Source organism: Neltuma alba, unplaced genomic scaffold (assembly GCF_004799145.2).
Source record: "Neltuma alba isolate B1F8T4 unplaced genomic scaffold, ASM479914v2 tig00003462_pilon, whole genome shotgun sequence".
In the NCBI taxonomy this organism is placed as follows: domain Eukaryota; kingdom Viridiplantae; phylum Streptophyta; class Magnoliopsida; order Fabales; family Fabaceae; genus Neltuma; species Neltuma alba.
Window position 1 is genome coordinate 111,551 of NW_021633294.1, and position 21,117 is coordinate 132,667.

A 21,117-nucleotide genomic window follows, 5' to 3' on the forward strand; every position below is an offset into this window, starting at 1 on the left:
GAATCTTTGGGCTCAAAGCTAGAAGAGATTCAAAGCTTGTTACTTGATTTTTTTGGGTTTCCTTCTTCTTCCCTTCTTGTTTCTGTAATGACTATTGACTATTCTTATAGTTGTAGTTTTTTACTCAACATGTATAGCTAAATCAATTTTTCTAGGGTTATTTTGATCTATTATATGGATTGAGACTTGCTTTTACTATCTCTTGAGTATTAATGGTAATGTTTAGTTGTTTTTACCTTGAGCTTAATGCTTCCTTATGTATGGCCATTATTTGGATTGATTGTTTGATTACTTTAACTTGAGAAAGTAAGTTAATTTGTGAACTTTGGTAAAAACGTGCTAGTCTAGAAATTTAACTAAGTAAATAGACGGTTTGTTGATAGAACAGAGATGTATCTGTTAACCTAGCATAGACTAAATGGGTTTTGGTTTTCAAAGTGCAACCTTTTCAAACAAATGCATGAGATTGCTATGTTTTATTGTGATTACAAACATTTGGTTTTGACTCGAGAAAGCTTAATCAATTCTGCGAACCCCGGCTAACTGAACTTATTGTTAAGCACTACTTGAGAAGTGATTAATCTAGTTTTATGAATTATTTTAGTGAAGAATAACCCTAGTCTCTTAATTGTTCCAAAGTCAAGTTGATTTTATACTACCTTAAATCATTGCTTTCCTAATTTTATCTCACAAACTCTTTTACAACATTTGTCTCACTTAACCTAATCAAGAACACAATCATGATTTTTAACTCATCTAGCCTTAGTCTTTGAGGGAATGGTACTTTTTATATTACTTGTGACCCGTCCGCTTGCGGTTTAGCTAATCGGCAAACAAGTTTTTGGCACTATTACCGGGGACTAATGGCAAGATTGTTTGTGGTTGATTATCTTTATTGTGTGATTGGTTATGCTTAAGTTTCTTCTAGCATTTGTAGTGATAGTTATAGGTAGTAGTAGGAGTATTTATTTAGTTCATTTCTCTTGATAAGTTCGATACTTTTGTTTTCGATTTGAACACGTAGGTAACCCTTGACGCATGTGAGGAAGACTAGAAGTTATTTTGGAAGAGGTTACTGAAGAAGACTCCAGTTCAGGAGAAATTGAAAACACACTGGAGATTCATCAACAACCCCAGCTACTTCTACCACTAACAATTGAAACAAAACAACAAGAAGACATGGCGAAAGAAGATGAGAATGAAATATATATGCTGGATGACTATTTGGATAAAGAAGGGCAAACTTTTCATTTGAGTATCTGGCTACTCGACATTCAAGCCAGGAATTTTGAAATCAAGCCCATTATGATTCAACTACTGGGGATGATTAGTACTTTTGAAGGAAATTTTAATGATGATCTGAATGAGCATTTGACCAAGTTTATAGAGGTTTGTGAGTACTTTAAACAAAATGGGGTTACTAATGATGCGCTGCAGTTGAGATTGTTCCCTATGTCTTTATTTCACAAGGCAAAAACGTGGTTGAATTCTTTGCCAGAACACTCAATTAAGGCTTGGGATGAGCTTCTGTCTAAGTTCAAGGCTAGATTTATTCTAAGAGGCAAACGTGCTACATTAAGGGGTGAATTGCTTTCTTTTGAGCAATATCCGAATGAGTTATTCTATGACGCTTGGGAAAGATTCAAGGATATGTGAAGAAATTGTCCAAATCATGAGCAAAAGAAATATGTTCTAATAGAAGCCTTCAGAAATGGGTTGAATGATTAGACAGTGACAATGTTGAATACCGCTTTAAATGGAGGAATCGGAAAGATGAAGGTAAATGAGCTATACGAATTGTATGAAGAGGTGGCGTCTAGCACTATGCAATAATATAACAAGAGAAGGCAAAGTTCTGGGAGATATAAGGAGCCTAGCTCTTCATTATCAAGAGATATTGCATTGCAACTTAAAGCAATCTCTAAGAGATTTGACAATCTAGAACTGCAGATTAAGAAGGGAAATGCTGCAGGAGTTCATGCACTTCAGGCTCCAGGATACACTTGTGACCACTGTAATGAGGAATATCATTCTGATTAGTGCCTATACACCTTGGAGACAGTCAATTATATGAATAATGTGCAGTGAAGACCACAAGGAAGCCCTCACTCTCAAACCTACAATCCAAATCTGAGAAATCACCTAAATTTCTCATGGCGAAATGGGCCAAGTTTGAACCCGCCACAAATATTATCATCTAGTGCTAAACAAATGGGACCTCCTAGTTTTCTTGGCCAACCACAGCAGCATCAACTGCAACAGCAGCATCCTCAGAAGGAGGAATCCAAAATTGAGAAGATGTTTGCTCAGTTATTAGCAAATCAAGAATCTGCAAGGGCTAAGAATAAGGCAACATTCTCTCTCCATGAAACTGCTATCAAGAATCTCGAGGTTCAAATGGGTTAACTGGCTTCATAAATGAATGTACTCACAAGAAATAGCCTTCTAAGTGATACCATTCCTAATCTAAAAAGGGATGGTAATAAAGAGTATAAAGCTATCAGTTTGAGAAGTGGAAAGTAACTACTGACATTCTGAGGCCTAGTAAGACCAACAAAGACATCACTAATAGTTTGAGAAGAAGGTGCTATAGTAGAAAAGGAAGAGACCAAGAAAAGGAAACAAACAGAAGAAAATCTCAATGATGTGGTTCGAGGGAAAAATATAAAGGGTGAAATGGTTGATGATAAAAAGAGGAAGACAACTCCTCCTCCTTTTACACAGATGCCGCCACTTCCCTTTCCTCAAAGGTTTAGGAAGAAAGATAAAGATGTCCAGCTCAAGAAATTTATGGACATGTTTAAGCAATTACACATCAACATCCCATTTACTGAAGTATTAGAGCAAATGCCTAAGTATTCTAAGTTTCTCAAGGACATTCTCTCCAAGAAGAAGAGATTTGGTGAATTTGAAACAGTAGCCCTTACTGAAGATTATAGTGCCATCTTGCAGAGAAAACTTCTACTCAAATTGAGAGATCTAAGTAGTTTTTATATTCTACACAACATAGGCAAACACTTCAATAGAAAAGCTCTATGCAATTTGGGAGCAAGTGTTAACCTAATGCCTCTAGCTATTTTCAATTGGTTAAATTTGAGTGAAGTAAGGCCAACAACTGTTACATTGCTCTTTGCTGACAGAAGTATCTCACATCTAAAAGGGATTATAGAAGATGTCTTGGTGAAGGTAGATAAATTCATATTCCCAGCTGATTTTATTGTGTTAAACTGTGAGGTAGATTGGAACATCCCTATTATTTTAGGACGGCTATTCTTAGCTACTATAAGAACTCTTATTGACGTGGAAAAGGGTGAGATCACCATGCAAGTAAATGATGAGAAGGTGATATTCAACATGAATCAAGCCCTAAAGTTTCCAGATGATTCTCTTCATTGTAATTTTATTGATGTGATTGACTCTACAGTGTAAGAGGAGTTGAGTAACTCTTTGATCGAAGATCCCTTGGAAGCATTGCTGATTGGAGAAACGAGTAGTATTGATGGAAAGGTTGAAGTGAATGTAGAAATGATGAGTATTGAAGCATTTCCTTATAAAAAAGGTAAGACTTTTGAGCCTCTTGATATAACTAGTGCTTTAATCTCTCCACTAAAGCCTTCTGTTGATGAATCGCTGGTATTGGAGTTGAAGACTTTACCTTCGCATCTCGAGTATGCCTACTTGGTTAGTTCTACTACATTACCTGTGATTGTTTCTTCTCAGTTATCCACATTGCAAGAGGAGAAACTATTAAGGGTCTTGAGAAACCACAAGAAAGCTATTGGGTAGTCCATTGCTGACATAAAAGGGATCAGCCCTTCTTTGTGCATGCACAAGATTTTATTAGAAGATGGTCACAAACCTTCCATTGAGTATCAAAGGAGATTAAACCCGGTTATAAAAGAGGTGGTCAAGAAAGAGATCCTTAAATGGCTTTTCGCTGGCAGGGTATACCCTATTTCTGATAGCTCATGGGTGAGCCCAATTCAATGTGTCCCTAAAAAAGGCATTATAACTGTAGTGGCTAACACCTGAAATGAGCTAATTCCAACTCGTACTGTGACTGGGTGGAAAATTTGCATGGACTATCGAAAGTTAAATGCAGCAACTAGAAAAGACCATTTCCTGCTGCCATTTATTGATCAGATGTTGGATAAACTTGCTGGGCAAGAATTCTATTGTTTCTTGGATGGATATTTAGGCGACAACTAAATCATAATAGCCCTAGATGATCAAGAGCAAACAACCTTTACTTGCCCATATGGCACGTTTGCTTTCGAAAGAATGTCATTTGGTTTTTGCAATGCTCTAGCAACATTCCAAAGGTGTATGATGGCTATCTTTGCTAATTGAAGTGTTCATGGATGACTTCTCCGTTTTTGGAGATTTTTTTAATTGCTGCTTAGATAATTTGGCAGCTGTTTTGTAAAGATATGAAGAAACTAACTTTTTTGAATTGGGAAAAATGTCACTTCATGGTGCAAGAGAGCATTGTCCTTGGTCATCGAGTATCCAAACAGGGCCTAGAAGTTGACAAGGCAAAGGTATCTGTTATTAAGCAATTGCCTCCACCAACAAGTGTAAAGGGTATTAGAAGTTTCTTGGATCACGAGGGATTCTACCGTTTCATTAAAGATTTTTCTAAAATCACTAAGCCTTTGTGCAATTTGTTGGAGAAAGATAGGGAGTTCAAGTTCAATAACGCTTGTATGAACTCTTTTGAGGAGTTAAAGAAGAAGCTTACATCAGCACCAATTTTAGTGGCACCTAATTGGGAGCTACCCTTCATCATTATGGCAGATGATAGTGATTTCACCATTGGAGCAGTGCTAGGACAAAAGGCAGAAAAGGTCTTCCATTCCATCTACTATGCAAGTAAAACCCCGAATGACACTCAACTTAACTACACTACTACAAAAAAAGAATTACTGGCAGTGGTGTTTGCTTGTGAGAAATTCTACCCTTATATTGTAGGCACCAAAGTGACTATCTATACAGACCACTCTGCTCTAAAGTACCTATTTACCAAGAAAGATTCCAAAGCACGCCTGATTCGCTTGGTCCTTTTGCTTTAAGAATTTGACTTGGAAATTATTGATAGGAAGGGCACTGAAAACCAAGTAGCGGACCATCTATCTCGATTGAGTAGTGGAGCTCAATATGATTATTGCTAAGAGATCAATGCAGCTTTCCCCAATGAATGCCTGTTCTTTGTGGATGACTCGACTACTCTATAGTATGCAGATCTGGTTAATTATCTGGTTTGTGGAACTTTGCCACTAGACCTTAACTCCCACCAAAAGAGGAAATTTGTTCACGATACAAAGATGTACTTCTGGGAAAAGCCTTATTTGTTCAAAAGATGTGCCGATCAAATGATAAGAAGATGTGTTTCAAAAGTTGAGCAACAAGATATTTTAGAGTGTTGTCATTCTTTTGCCTATAGCGAGCACTTTGGAGGAGAGAAAACTGCTACCAAAGTCCTTCAAAGTAGTCTCTATTGGCCTTCACTATTTAAAGATGCATATGCCTTTGTGATTCGATGTGATTGGTGTCAACGAGTGGGAAACATATCAAGAAGGAATGAAATGCCTTTGAATAATATTCTGGAAGTTGAACTCTTTGATGTAGGGGGGATTGATTTCATGGGCCCTTTTCCAAAGTCTCTCAATCAAGAATAATTTTGGTCGCTGTAGACTATGTCTCGAAATGGGTTGAAGCTACGACATATGTATCTAGTGATGCTAAAATTGTGATCAAATTCTTAAAGAAAAACATCTTCACTAGATTTGGAGCACCTTGAGCTATCATTAGTGACGATGGCTCCCACTTTTGCAATGATCAATTTCAAGCCCTGATGAAGAAATATGGTGTAAAGCACAAGGTAACTTTGGCTTATCACCCTTAGTCAAATGGCCAAGCTAAAATATCCAACTGAGAGATCAAAAGTATTCTCAAGAAGATAGTAGGTGCAATAAGAAAAGATTGGTCATTAAAACTGGATGATGCTCTTTGGGCCTATAGGACAGCGTATAAAACTCTGATTGGGATATCTCCCTATCGGTTGGTGTTCGGAAAAGCATGTCATTTGCCTGTAGAATTGGAGCATGGGGCTTATTGGGCCATAAAAAAGCTCAATCTTGACTTTCAAGCTACTGGTGCAAAAAGGCTCCTTCAACTGAATGAATTAGAGGAATTTCACCTTAATGCCTATGAAAGTGCAAGGCTTTATAAGGAAAGGACCAAGAAGTATCATAATCAGAAAATTATACCTATGGTCTTTGAAGCTGGGCAAAAAGTGTTACTTCACAATTCAAAATTGAGACTATTTCCAGGCAAACTTGAATCACGCTGGTTGTAACACCTTACGTTTACGACCTTATATTGTGCCAAGTTAAGACATTCGGAAGCGCAATTTAAGGTTACCGGGTTGAAAAACCTGAATTTGAAAATTTCTTTTCCCGCATTACTATTCACTGTAACCTTATTCTTGGCATAACTTTGGGAAATCATAACTAATTCTAGAAAAATCAAAACAAGGTCGTTCCAAGTCTCACTCGAAGCCCTTAACATCATCTATCAAGGAAAAATGACCTCAGGTTCCACTTTAATCAGAAACGCATCCGTTTTTAATTTCAAAAAGTACTATTCATTTGGTCATTTTTCTATTTTCCAGGATTTTTGCCCAACTTTGAAAAAGCATAACTTCTTGCACAGAGCTCTGAATGTGATGCTTTACCACTCATTTTAAAGGGAAAAATAAAATCTATTTGCATGCCAAATTTCAGGGAAAAAGTCAACTATTTGACCAGGGTCTTTGTTGGTCAAATTTTGGTCAAATCTAGACCATTTTTATCCCCTTTTTCACTGATTCTAACAGCATTTCGTTTTTCACTATAATCATACCATAATCACATATAAAGCTACTCTATCATTAATATACATTCAAAAAGGTTATCACATCATGTGTTCATGATCATAGTATGCTTACATGGCTTGAAAGAGAAAGGTTCAAAACCGTATAATACATTACATAATTCATAACTTCCTCAAGCCGTGATTATTTCCTTTCCCTTCTCCTTAGCAGTAGTGGCACCTAGGATATCATGTTATAGGAGGAATGAGATTTCATAGAAATCCTAGTAGCATTGAACATACAACCATCAAGTCAACATGCATAAGATGTCATGCTACATGCAGTAAAATAACATTTCTAGTCTTTATGCCATGCTATAACCATTCTGTATCCATGTCATCATATCATGGAGCATATAATCATTCTGGTCAAAACTCAAACATGCAAGAGCCAAGGCATACATTGCAAGGAGTTCACATCATCTGGGCATAAACATTCTCATGGCACATAAACACACATAGCAGAAACACCAAATGCATATCAACAAAATAATTGCAATTCATGCTACCTCAGTTCCACGCTTAACGTTTCCTCCTTGTTCCCTTGCTTGATATCCTCTTAAGTTTCCAGAAGAATTGCCTATCAACCATACAGTAAGGGTATGGTAAATTCCATATCCAGTATACCATTCTTTCTCAATATAATGCTACCCTTGTGCCTTTCAATTTATAATTTCTGTATACCTTTCCTAAACCTTTGACCTTGGTTTGACCAAGCCTTAATCCTCAATTAAGGTCTTGGAATTCTTCCTTAATCCATGATTAATCATGCTTTCTTGGTTAATCACTAACCCTTAATCCTTAATCCAATACTTAATTAAGGTCCTCAAGTCACATAGTCATAATCCTCTAAGATTAAGTCACTAATCCCTCTTGGATTAACCATTAATCATTCTCTACTCAACACGATTAATCCTTAATCCTTCCTTAATCAACATGATTAACTTTTAATCATTCCTTAATCAACATGATTAATCATTCTCTGATCAATATGATTAAGCTTTAATCAATCCTTAATCAACATGATTAACCGTAATTAATCATCCTTCAATTATCATAACTAATCACTAGTTAATTAGGGTAGCTAACCTTAATCACTTACTAATCCTTAATCAAATAACATAATTAATCTTAGCTATCACTAAACCATAATTAATCAAGGTAATTAATCCTAATCTTCATCAAATAAATAATCAACTAAAAATAATTAACACTTAGGGAGGTAAACATACCTTAATTAGCTCTTAATCGGCGATTAGAGGTGTCTAAGCTTGCTTTCTCTCTTTCTCTCTCTTCTTTCTTCCTTTCTCTCTCCTAGAACTCAAGAACACAAAATTCCCTCTCAACAAAACCTCTTGGCCGAATTTGTTCATGGAAGGGGGGGTATTTATAGGCTTTGATATTTCAAAATGCCAAAAATGCCCTTTAGGAAAAAGATGCGATCTCGGCCGTCCATTTTTTTCTACTTTACACATGGACAAATCTTAGGGCACACACCATAAGAAGTTGACACATGGATAGACACCTAATCACCATGTGATTTTCATGTGGAAATAAAATATTATTTTATTGTTTTGTCTCTTATTTCCCTTTATGCCCTTGAACAATTTGGAAAATTCCAACTTTGTCCTCCCCTTCTAATTTTGGCCAAATTATTGCTCTTAATATTGGAAAAAAATGACTCATCCAATAATCAGTGCAATCCACTGATTATTTGTGTATTTCCAGTCCGATTTTCCAACAATCCTGTCCAATTTACTGTCACAAAAATTTTGATTTCAACACCTCATTAAATTCCCCTCATTCCAAGGGTAATCCATGATTTTTCTCAAGTTTTATCTCCCTCTATAATTTTCTAATTTTATCCTGTCAAAAATCACTATTCTACCGATAATAATTCGGTAATAAATATTCTTTAAGCTAACCTCTATACATCCAAAGGTGAGAAATAATTTTATAAATTAGGATAATATGTCACATAATTTATCCATATTTTTCCTTGAATTTTTGAGGCCTCTATATATTTTAAATAATGGAAATTGGCTAATTTTCCTTAATTAACCAAAAATTCCAATAATTACAAATAATTCCCTGATAAATTATTTTTAATCTCATATTCATCTTCTAAGCCTCAAACATTATTCTGTACCCTCCTTTCTATTTTTCATGATTTTCTGGGAATTTTTAGGAATTTTGGACATTATTTCCAATACTGCCCTTTCTTAACTGATCTTTTCAAAAATGACCGTTATGTCCCTATCCTGATTTTTTCCTCATAGTCTAGATCCTCTACCAGTCTACTATACTATTTGGCCTTAGTCAGTCACAAATCATGCATCAATTAGAATAAAATTATCAGGGTGTGACACTAGTTATGGCCATTCACTATGGTACAAGATACTAACCATAGTACAGTGGAGGTAGAAAATGAAAAGGGTGAAAGATTTCATGCAAATGGCCATTGTTTGAAGCATTATTGGGGTGTAAAAGTGGATCATCAAGCCTCTACGATCTACTTTACTGAGCAATCATAAAAGAGCTGAAGAGTCAAGCTAAAGACTATAAACTAAGCGCTATTTGGGAGGCAACCCAAGCTCTAAACTTGTCTTTTATGTGTTTGTTGTATTTCGGTTTTGTTTAGTAGATTTATGTTTGATCTTTGTTTTTGTAGGCCTGAAGGTTTATTCCTTAAACCTTGAAGCTTAGCAAAAGGAGTGGCTGATTTCTGATTAGGGCAACCAAGGAAGTACACCTAACCTTGATCTCCAACATTAACCTTAACCTTGTTGATACATTTGGAATATCAAATGCATTTGATTGAAAATTCATTGATATTGTGGCTTTGATTAGTTGTTTTGATTATGTTGGAGCTTGTGTTAAATTGAGGCTTGTGGGTTTTGTTTTTGTGTGGTTGTCTGTGTTTTGTTGTTTCCTATGATTGTGCTTGTGTTTAGTCTTGTTTTATTATGTGTTGGGTGTTTGGATGTGGTAGGTCCAGTTAGTGTTTGGTAATTTTCCAAGGTAGGCCTGCTCTGTAATAGGCACTGCGGTGTGTGTGATTAGAAGCCGTGGCACCTAGTCCTTTTTAGTGCCCTATCTCTGTAATAGGCACTGCGGCCCCTGCCAAAATCTGCCACAGTGCCTTCGTCCTTGTTCTTCAGTCACGTCTCCGAAAAAACCACCGCAGTGTGTGTACCTAAAAGCTACAGTGCTCGTCCTCTTTCTCAGAGTTCCAGTTCTGTCTTAGACACCGCAGCATATGCACTCATAAGCCAGGTGCCCTTCTTTTACCCAGATTTAGCAATTCTGTAATAGGCAACGTGACCCTTGCCTAAATCTACCATGGCACTGTTTTGTATTATGTAGTCCATTTTCGTGTTCCCCGTGTCATCCTTCCCTATTTTTCTCAATACCCACTTTGCCTTTGTGTATCTGCCCAAGATTTAAAATTTTGATTTCGGTTATTATTCATGTAACCCCTAAAAATCGGGTCAACTTTGAAAAATCATAACTAAATGTAGAAAAATCAAAATAGAGTGGTTCTAAGTCTCACGTGAAACTTATGAAATGCTCTATATAGGAAAAATATTCATAGGTATCAATTTCTCACAGATCAATACCAATTTCCATGCAATTATGTATTGTTCATTTGGTAAATTCTAAAATTTTCAGTATTTTTATCCAACTTCGAAAGAGCATAACTCTTTCTACAAAATTCCAAATTTATAGATCTACCACTTTATTTAAAGCTAAAAATATGATCTATTAGTCTGCCAAAATTCAAATCCAGATTCGAACATTTTCTATTTATTTCGTATGTACCAAGTTTGGTCCCTTTTAGTCAAAGGTTATCCCCTAATTACCTTTGTTTTGGCTCTTTCATAGCCTTTTACCCATCCTTAATCATTTGGGGCTTAATACAAGCTTAAACAAACATTCTACTATGCTTTCACATGTTTAAACATAGACATACATGCTTGGCTCCCCTTAGGAGCTATTATCCAACAAACATTTCCAAAGTTATAATATTACATAACAAGTTTCAAAATTTACACTAGGGTACATTAATTGTTCATTAAGCCTCTGGGACAATTTCCTTGCCTTTTCCCTTACTTGAACTCCCTCCTAGGTGGTGTTAAACATAAGAGTGAGATTTCAAAGAAATCCCTGTAGCACAAAATCACAATTATCATGCATTCCTGCAAACACTACGTGCAATGCTTTTGTGCATTTATCTTGTTTATCTGTTCATGCTTTTATGCCATGGAAAGTAAGCTATCATACACATATTCAATGGACATAATTCCAAGGCAACATACTTCAAACATTGCAATCAATATTTGCAATAAAGCTTAGTCACATCAGGGCACACATTGCACACATACACATTCACACATCAATATAGGCAAGAAAGCAATTAAATGTAATTCAATGCTACTTTTTGGTACTTGGCCCTTGATTTCCTTTAATTTCAAGATGTTTTCTTGAGGATTTGGCAAGGTACCTATCAAACCAACACCAATGCCAATCATTCAACCATTATTCAAACACATTCCCTATTACTTAAACATTAAACCCTTTTTCTTGGGATTTTTGGCCTAATTGTTTTCCTTTTGATTCAAGAAATCTCCTTGGCCATTCATACAAGGTCTTCATGTAGAATTCAAATATCAAATCAAATTTTACAAAATCAAATCCCTTCCTTAAGTTCTGGTCAAAACAAAAACGAATTTTTCTAAGGAAAATGTCAAAATTTCTAACTTTGATTTTTAATGCTTCCAAATTCAATTCCTCCATATAACCCTACACAAAAAACACCCAAGGAGTTCAATGTAAGCATCAAAACCATCAAAATCTAATCATAAGCCCATGAACTCAAGATGGCTGGACACTTCCTCTTAGGTTCATAAATTTTCACATTTGATTCCAATGAATTTGAGCATACTTCCTTAGCATAATCCTAAATACCATCACATCTTAAATCCATTGGAACCATTAAAACTTATTACAACAATTCCTACCCTTGAGTTCTTGAGTTAACCGAACTGAATACTCATAGGTCATAAGGTAGTTTCTTCCATAACCCATTCAAAACAGCACCAAACATCAACAACACAAACTTATACTCAATTTGTTATCCTCTCCTAGCACTTCCAGCACAACAGAAATGAAACAGCACTTCCCTCTCAAATTAAGTCACGGTTTGACCATGGAAAAAGCATCAAATTAAAGTCTAAACATACCTTAAGGAGTCTTGGATTAAAGCTTGATGATTAACCTTGGATGGGAGTGATTTGAAGAGTGTTTGGAAGCCAAGAAGAAAATTGTGCAGAACCTCCCCTTTATTATCCCAATTCTGTCTGAATTTTGAGTGCCTTGTGGGGGTATTTATAGACCTCATTTTCTGCCAAAAAACCTGCCCTTGGGCAGCTACTTATACCCCAAATTAAGTGAAAAAGGTTGGCCAAAATGAAGAACAAATCCTAGCCACACATGCTTTGACTCACTTTCCAAGAGAGTTGATCCAATGGTTGAAAATTTGCCCAGCACACAAGCCATTTGTCCTGGTCATGATGAGCATGAATTTGGGCCTTGTTGGATGCTAACTAAATGGTAAAAACTGATTAAGAAGTAATGGAATTGGTTAGGGTAATTTTAAAAATTATTTGGTCCTACAATACCCAATTTCTTGCCCCCTATTAAGGAAAAATAGCTAAAGGCCTCCAAAATTCCGTTTCTTTTCATGATAAATCCATATTTATTCCAAAGGTGTGATCTGGAAGTTTTGGGAATTTTTCAAGACCTCTAGATATTTATTTCACATTTTCTTCGAAATCGGGTCTTTATCGATAGGTATTCAGAAATAAATTCCCCATAAATTATTTCCTGTATTTCCAATGCTTGAAAACAATTTTATAAATTCATATATATTCTAGGGAGTATATCCATATTTTTTTATTGAATTTTGGAGTCCTTAGGTAATTAAAACAATTATATCACTTTAATTCCCCTTTATTTTTCCTTATTTTCCAAAAATAATTATTTTCTTTGGGAATTTTCACCAAAAATTATTTTGGGCTACTCTCACTCCCAAAACATCATAGGTGACTCAAAAACCCCTAATTCCACCTTTTTCTATTTTTAGGGAAATTTTAAGGACTTTTCTTAAAATTACCGTTTTGCCCTTAAGGATCCGATAAAGTTAGTTTCGTCCCATTTTGGGTTTTCATGCTTTACTCATATCTTATGCTTATCAATCATATCTCATTTCACACATTCCCATTACTAGGGTTTCAAATTTTGGGATGTTACATTCCCCTCCCCCTTAAAATAAATTTCGTCCTCGAAATTTAAAATGTACCTTAATTGAAGAGCTCGAGATAATTGTCTTTCATGTCATCTTCCTTCGACCAAGTTGCTTCTTCTTGTGCCAGATTCTCCCAGATGACTTTAACCATTGGGATGGATTTCCGCCGTAGTTGCTTTACTTGACGATCAATTATCTTTACTGGTTTGATCTCCTAGGTTAGGTCATCCCATAATGCAATATCTTCATATTGCAAAACATGAGAGCGATCTGGCTGGTACTTCTTTAGCTGGGATACATGGAAACATCATGTATCTAACTAAGATTCAGGGGGTAGGGCTACTTTATATGCCACGATCCTACTTTCGACAGAATCTAGAAAGGTCCGATGTATTTTGGTAACAATTTCTTCGATTTCAAAGACCTTCCTACTCCTATTGTTGGAGACACTTTCAAGAACACATGGTCTCCTATATCAAAGGTCAAATACTTTCAATAAACATCCGCATAACTTTTCTGTTCGCTTTAGGCCGTGAGCAGTTTTTGTCTAATCGACCTTATCCTCTCAGTTGTTTGCAAGACTAGGTCTGGCCCATATAGCTTTCGCTCCCCTTTCTGTCAAACACATTGGGGATCTGCACTTGTGACCGTACAACGCTTCATATGGAGCCATTTGTATACTGAAATGATAATTGTTATTGTAAGCAAATTCTGCTAACGACAGATAGTCATCCCAGTTACACATCTCGGTCTGACGTCTGTCTGTGGGTGACACATTGTACTGAAGCTCAGCTTGGTGCCCATTGCTTGTTACAGTACTTTCCAGAATCGAGATAGAAACCGAGGATCTCGGTCAGATCCAATCAACTCTGGCACTCCATGTAATCTCACAATTTCTCTTATATATAACTTAGCAAGTTTTTCTGGTTGGTAGTCTTTTTTCATTGTTAGTAAATAGGAAAACTTCATTAATCGATCAATAATCACCCATATCACATCATATCCAGATGAGGTATGGGGTAACCCCATGATGAAATCCATTGAGATACTATCCCATTTCGATTCCGGAATATTTAGAGGATGTAAAAGCCCTGACGGTCTCTGATGCCTCGTTTTGACCTTCTAGCAAGTAAGGCATTTAGATACATACTCTGTTATGTCCTTCTTCATGCCAGGCCACCAAAACATATGTCGGAGGTCCTAGTACGTCTTCATCATTCCCGGGTATATCGTATATTTGCTCTTATGTGCTTCCTCCAATAGTTGTTGCCTGATGGACTCTAGAACATATACCCATTCCTTATACTTCAATATTCCATCTGGTGACACCTCGATCGCATCATCCTTAGCTTTTGTTAGCTTAATCCGAAGTGTATCAGCTATCGGATCGCTCTTCTGGGCCTCTTTGCTTTGTTCTATCAGCTGGGTGCCTGCTCTCATCACTTCTACTTTCTGGGTCATTAGTTTCATATGGAACAAAGGTTCCCAATCTCTCACATCTTCGATGAGTTTCTGTTCCTGAATCATTAGGAATGCTACTTGTACTACCTTTCGACTTAAGGCGTCAGCTACCACATTAGCCTTGCCCGGATGGTATTTTATCTAGTAATCATAATCCTTGAGCAACTCCATCCATCGCCATTGTCTCATGTTTAGTTCTTTTTTATCTTGCACATACTTAGACTTTTATGGTCACAATATAGTTCAAGGGTTGCCCCATATAGATAATGCCTCTAGATTTTTAAGGCATAAACTATTGCAGCTATTTCTAAGTCGTGAGTGGGATAATTCTCTTCATGAGACTTTAACTGTTGTGAGGCGTAGCGACTACTCATCCTTGCTGCATTAATACACACCCTAATCCTTGCTTGCTAGCATCGATATATACAACATATGATAGGGTTGGATCGGGAATTATCAGCACAAGGGTCGAGGTCAACCTTCATTTCAGCTCTTGGAAGCTAGCCTCACATTTATCATCCCACACAAATTGCTGGTTGTTACGTGTAAGTTTAGTTAGGGGCTATGCAATTCTCAAAAAATCTTTAATAAATCTTCTATAGTAACCTGCCAATCCCAGAAAGCTTCATATTTCTATTACTATTTTTGGTTGCTCCTAGTTCAAAACTGCTTCCACCTTATTGGGATCTACTGCTACTCTATCTTGGGTAATCACATAACCCAAGAACCTTACTTCATTTAGCCAAAACTCACACTTGCTGAGTTTGGCATATAGCCCTTTCTCCTTCAAAATACTTAGAATGATCTGTAAATGCTGTTTGTGCTCTGCTGGTGACTTGGAATATACTAAGATATCATCAATGAAAACCACCACAAACTGATCTAGATATGGCCGAAAGATCCTGTTCATGTAATCCATGAAAATTGTAGGGGCATTTGTTAGTTCGAAGGGCATTACCAAGAACTCGTAGTGCCCATACCGTGTTCGAAAAGCGGTCTTCGGAATGTCCTTTGCTTTAATCCTCAGTTGGTGGTAATTTGATCTCAAGTCAATCTTAGAGAACACTGTGGCACTAGCTAATTGGTCTAGCAAGCCATCTATTCTAGATAGTGGGTACTTGTTTTTAATCATCACTTTGTTGAGCTCCTGGTAATCAATGCATAACCTTAGGCTACCATCCTTCTTACGGACGAACAAGACGAGTTCTCCCCATGGTCACACTGGGCCGAATAAAATTCTTTTCTAATAGCTCCTCTAATTGCTTCTTTAACTTTGCCATTTCATTTGGAGCCATATGATATGGGGCTTTGGAAATCGGCCCTGCTCCAGGTCCAGGTCAATTGCAAACTCTACCTCGCTCCGGAGGTAACCAGCTAATTTCTGTCGGAAAGACTTCTGGAAAATTGCATACCACGGGTATCTCTGTTATGCCTTCTTCCACTTCTGTATGTACAGAGAAGAATACCACGTACCCCTGACAGCCATGTCTTAGGCAATCTCCGGCTTGGACTCCCGTAATCAAGTTCAGTTTCACTTCGGTACGAGGGGTTAGCTCATGAGGAGGAAAAATCAAAGTCCTATTCTTATAGTCAAGGAGTGTATTATGGGTAGACAGCCAATTCAGACCAAGTATCACATCAATCTCATGAAAAGGCATACATATTAGGTCAAGTGTAGTGCAATAGTGGCCATTCCGGACAATACAATTTAGGCAAACATCATACGTATAAACTTTAGTGCCCGTAGGAGTAGCCACACATAGATCATATAATAATGTGTTAATAGCAAGGCCTATGTGCTTCACGCATTCATATAAACAAAGGAGTGGCTAGCACCTGAGTCAAAGATAGCATGCACAAGGTAATTATTAACTTGAATCGTACCTTGTATCATCTTAGGTGACTTATCAGCCTCTTCCCTTGTGAGGGCAAAGACCCTCCCTTGAGCTTGGGGCCTCGAGCCATCCACATTAAGGGGGCACTCTCTTATATAGTGTCCTGGCTTGCCACATCAGAAGCACACATTTTGACCCATCAAACATGGTCGATCTCCGTGGTTTTTACCACAGGTGCTACATTCCTTGGTCTGGCATGTAGTGCTGCTTACTCCTCACCTAGACTTCTTGGAGAACATAGGCTTTCACCTCTTTCTATTTCCTCTGAAAGAAGTCTCCTCTAGTCCGCCCCTTGTTGCTAGTCCTTCTGGTCTAGGAGCAGCCCTGACTAGTGCCTGGTGGTTCAAGCTACTTTCAGTAATCCGGCAGGCTTCCACTACTTGGTTAAACTTTTCAAGTTGTCATGGGGCTACCTTCTCCCTCAGCTCTTGCCTTAGTCCCCTTACCATTTTCTCTGTTTTCCACCGCTCATCATTGCGGAGTTAGAGGTAGTTAAAGTAACAAGAGAGCCTTATGTACCTGTCTAGGTACTCATCAAAGGACTCTCAAGGACCTTGTTGAATCATCATAAATTCCACCTCTTTTTCGTCTCTTACTGACAGTAGGAAGTATTTCAAATTAAAGTGTTCCTTGAACACTTCCCAGGTAATAGGGGTTGCATTCTCCTGGAGGATCATCTCGGTGTTCTTCCACCAGCGATCAGCTTCGCCCTCCAGTTTATAGATAGCCATCTGAGCTTTTCTCTCAGAAGAACATTCAAGCACATTAAAAATCTTCTCTAGCTGAGTAATCCAGTCCTCAACCACTTGGACATTCAATGTCCCTGTGAAACTCGAGGGATTCTGTGCACTTAATCATTTGATCCATTGTCTTAGTGAATTAGGATTCCCTGCAGGTTGTACTTGCTCAGCTGCCAGCTCTTAAGGTTGAGCTGGTTCTGGTGCCTCGACCACGCTTAGCCCGGCCTGTTGTAGTTGTGCTATCGTTGCTGTCACTGTGGTTGCTATGGCAGCATCGCGTTCCTAATTTTGGCATGCTTGGGCTGCTTGAATTTCTTGCATCACCTTCTGCTGTTCCTCTAGTCAGTCCACCACCAATTGAATTGGGTCAATAGGAGGTTCTCTTGCTGCCTCCCTTGGTTGTGTTTCTCTTCGGGTTCTCACCATTTTACTTAACTTTTTACTATAAGAGGAACAAAGGAATAAGATTATTACTTAGTTATCAAAATATTTTATGCTAAGCTATGCTTCATATTTGTACATAGACAGGTTTCAGGTATAAGCATCCAAAAGATAGATCATCCAAGTCACCTATACAGTCATCTACTCAAGACATGGGAGATAAAGGAAAATAAAAAGTAACAAAAAGCTCGAGTTCGTCCAGGATCTGATCAAAGCTTCCATAGGCGTCTTGCTTGGAATGGTCACTAATCAACTGGATCTGATCCTGCCAAACAGGGGTCCTTGGTAAAGTGTCAACTAAGGCCTATCCCCACATCTCCTCATCTATCTCTCCCTTGTCCTGGTCGACGATATCACTATGTAACAGTCGTACGTAGTAAAAATAGTCCATATAAATGTACCCATATTGGTTCTGGGAGATATCAATCTGCCTCCCCAACTTACAGAGCTCCTCAAAAATAGCTTGATAGGTGTGCAGCTCCTTAGTGACCAACCACCGCCTCTTCTTCGGAGGCAGGTCCTTCTCCAAGATCTGATCATGGCGCACTACTCTGATAGGCTGTGGCTTCGTCCCACTAGGGCCGGCTTTGTCTGGGTTAAGTTTAGGCCCCACAGCACTCCCGGCTTCATCATCCTCTAACCTTTTACTACCGTTGGAGTCTACCTCGGGAATTATATCCTCTACCTCCCAGAGAGGCTGATAATATCCGGGTGGTGGAGTCAGTCATCAGGGTTAGAAACATGTTGGTGGTACCAGTCCGGCTATGGTTCCCCTGGCCCTCTCTGATCAACTGTACCCCCAGGAGAATCATGCTCACAACAAGCCATATCCTGCATCAAGGTTAGTCTAATGCACCCTTTCATGACATAACACATCACACACAATCAAAGATGCATTATCCTAATGCATTACCATATCGAACGGTACATATAAAAGATAGTTCAGAACCTTTACTCTGATACAAAAAATATCACACCTTCATTTTAAACCCCATTATACGTCCTTTAGAACTATTTAGAATTGTTACATGATGCTCAAAGTAGGTAAAAACAAAGATTTAAAATTTTGATTTCGGTTACTATTCATGTAACCCCTAAAAATCGGGTCAACTTTGAAAAATCATAACTAAATGTACAAAAATCAAAATAGAGTGGTTCTAAGTCTCACGTGAAACTTATGAAATGCTCTACATAGGAAAAATATTCATAGGTATCAATTTCTCACAGATCAATACCAATTTCCACGCAATTATGTATTGTTCATTTGGTAAATTCTAAAATTTCCAGTATTTTTATCCAACTTCGAAAGATCATAACTCTTTCTACAAAATTCCAAATTTATAGATCTACCACTTTATTTAAAGCTAAAAATATGATCTATTAGTTTGCCAAAATTCAAATCCAGATTCGAACATTTTCTATTTATTTCGTATGCACCAAGTTTGGTCCCTTTTAGTCAAAGGTTATCCCCTAATTACCTTTGTTTTAGCTCTTTCATAACCTTTTACCCATCCTTAATCATTTGGGGCTTAATACAAGCTTAAACGAACATTCTACTATGCTTTCACATGTTTAAACATAGACATACATGCTTGGCTCCCCTTAGGAGCTATTATCCAACAAATATTTCCAAAGTCATAATATTACATAAAAAGTTTCAAAATTTACACTAAGGTACATTAATTGTTCATTAAGCCTCTGGGATAATTTCCTTGCCTTTTCCCTTGCTTGAACTCCCTCCTAGGTGGTGTTAAACATAAGAGTGAGATTTCAAAGAAATCCCTGTAGCACAAAATCACAATTATCATGCATTCCTGCAAACACTACGTGCAATGCTTTTGTGCATTTATCTTGTTTATATGTTCATGCTTTTATACCATGGAAAGTAAGCTATCATACACATATTCAATGGACATAATGCCAAGGCAACATACTTCAAACATTGCAATCAACATTTGCAAGAAAGCTTAGTCACATCAGGGCACACATTGCACACATACACATTAACACATCAATGTAGGCAAGAAAGCAATCAAATGTAATTCAATGCTACCTTTTGGTACTTGGTCCTTGATTTCCTTCCAGTTCAATATGTTTTCTTGAGGATTTGGCAAGGTACCTATCAAACCAACACCAATGCCAATCATTCAACCATTATTCAAACACATTCCCTATTACTTAAACATTAAACCCTTTTTCTTGGGATTTTTGGCCTAATTGTTTTCCTTTATTCAAGAAACCTCCTTGGCCATTCCTATATGGTTTTTCATGTAGAATTCAAATATCAAATCAAATTTTACAAAATCAAATCCCTTCATTAAGTTCTGGTCAAAAGAGAAACGAATTTTTCCAAGGAAAATGTCAAAATTTCTAACTTTGATTTTTAATGCTTCCAAATTCAATTCCTCCATATAACCCTACACCAAAAATGCCCAAGGAGTTCAATGGAAGCATCAAAACCATCAAAATATAATCATAAGCCCATGAACTCAAGATGGTTGAACACTTCCTCTTAGGTTCATAAATTTTCACATTTGATTCCAATGAATTTGAACATACTTCCTTAGCATAATCCTACATACCATCACATCTTAAATCCATTAGAACCATTAAAACTTATTGCAACAATTCCTACCCTTGAGTTCTTGAGTTAACCGAACTGAATACTCATAGGTCATAAGGTAATTTCTTCCATAACCCATTCAAAACAGCACCAAACATCAACAACACAAACTTATACTCAATTTGTTATCCTCTCCTAGCACTTCCAGCACAACAGAAATGAAACAGCACTTCCCTCTCAAATTAAGTCACGGTTTGACCATGGAAAAAGCATCAAATTAAATTCTAAACATACCTTAAGGAGTCTTGAATTAAAGCTTGATGATTAACCTTGGATGGGAGTGATTTGAAGAGTGTTTGGAAGCCAAGAAGAAAATTGTGCAGAACCTCCCCTTTATTATCCCAATTCTGTCTGAATTTTGAGTGCCTTGTGGGGGTATTTATAGACCTCATTTTCTGCCAAAAAACCTGCCCTTGGGCAGCTACTTATACCCCAAATTAAGTGAAAAAGGTCGGCCAAAATGAAGAACAAATCCTAGCCACAGATGCTTTGACTCACTCTCCAAGAGAGTTGATCCAATGGTTGAAAATTTGCCCAGCACACAAGCCATTTGTCCTAGTCATGATGAGCATGAATTTGGGCCTTGTTGGATGCTAACTAAATGGTAAAAACTGATTAGGAAGTAATGGAATTGGTTAGGGTAATTTTAAAAATTATTTGGTCCGGTAATACCCAATTTCTTGCTCCCTATTAAGGAAAAATAGCTAAGGGCTTCCAAAATTCTATTTCTTTTCATGA

At 37.3% G+C, this 21,117-nt stretch overlaps 1 protein-coding gene across 1 annotated transcript; it reads left to right on the forward strand.

Moving 5' to 3' along the window:
- The first annotated feature begins 2,676 nt into the window (after positions 1 to 2,676).
- LOC114741685 (uncharacterized) lies at positions 2,677 to 3,786 on the forward strand. The gene is made up of 2 exons (XM_028929942.1): positions 2,677 to 3,342; positions 3,433 to 3,786. The coding sequence occupies exons 1-2, from the start codon at positions 2,677 to 2,679 to the stop codon at positions 3,784 to 3,786; spliced, it is 1,020 nt and encodes a 339-aa protein (XP_028785775.1).
- The last annotated feature ends 17,331 nt before the right edge of the window (positions 3,787 to 21,117 follow it).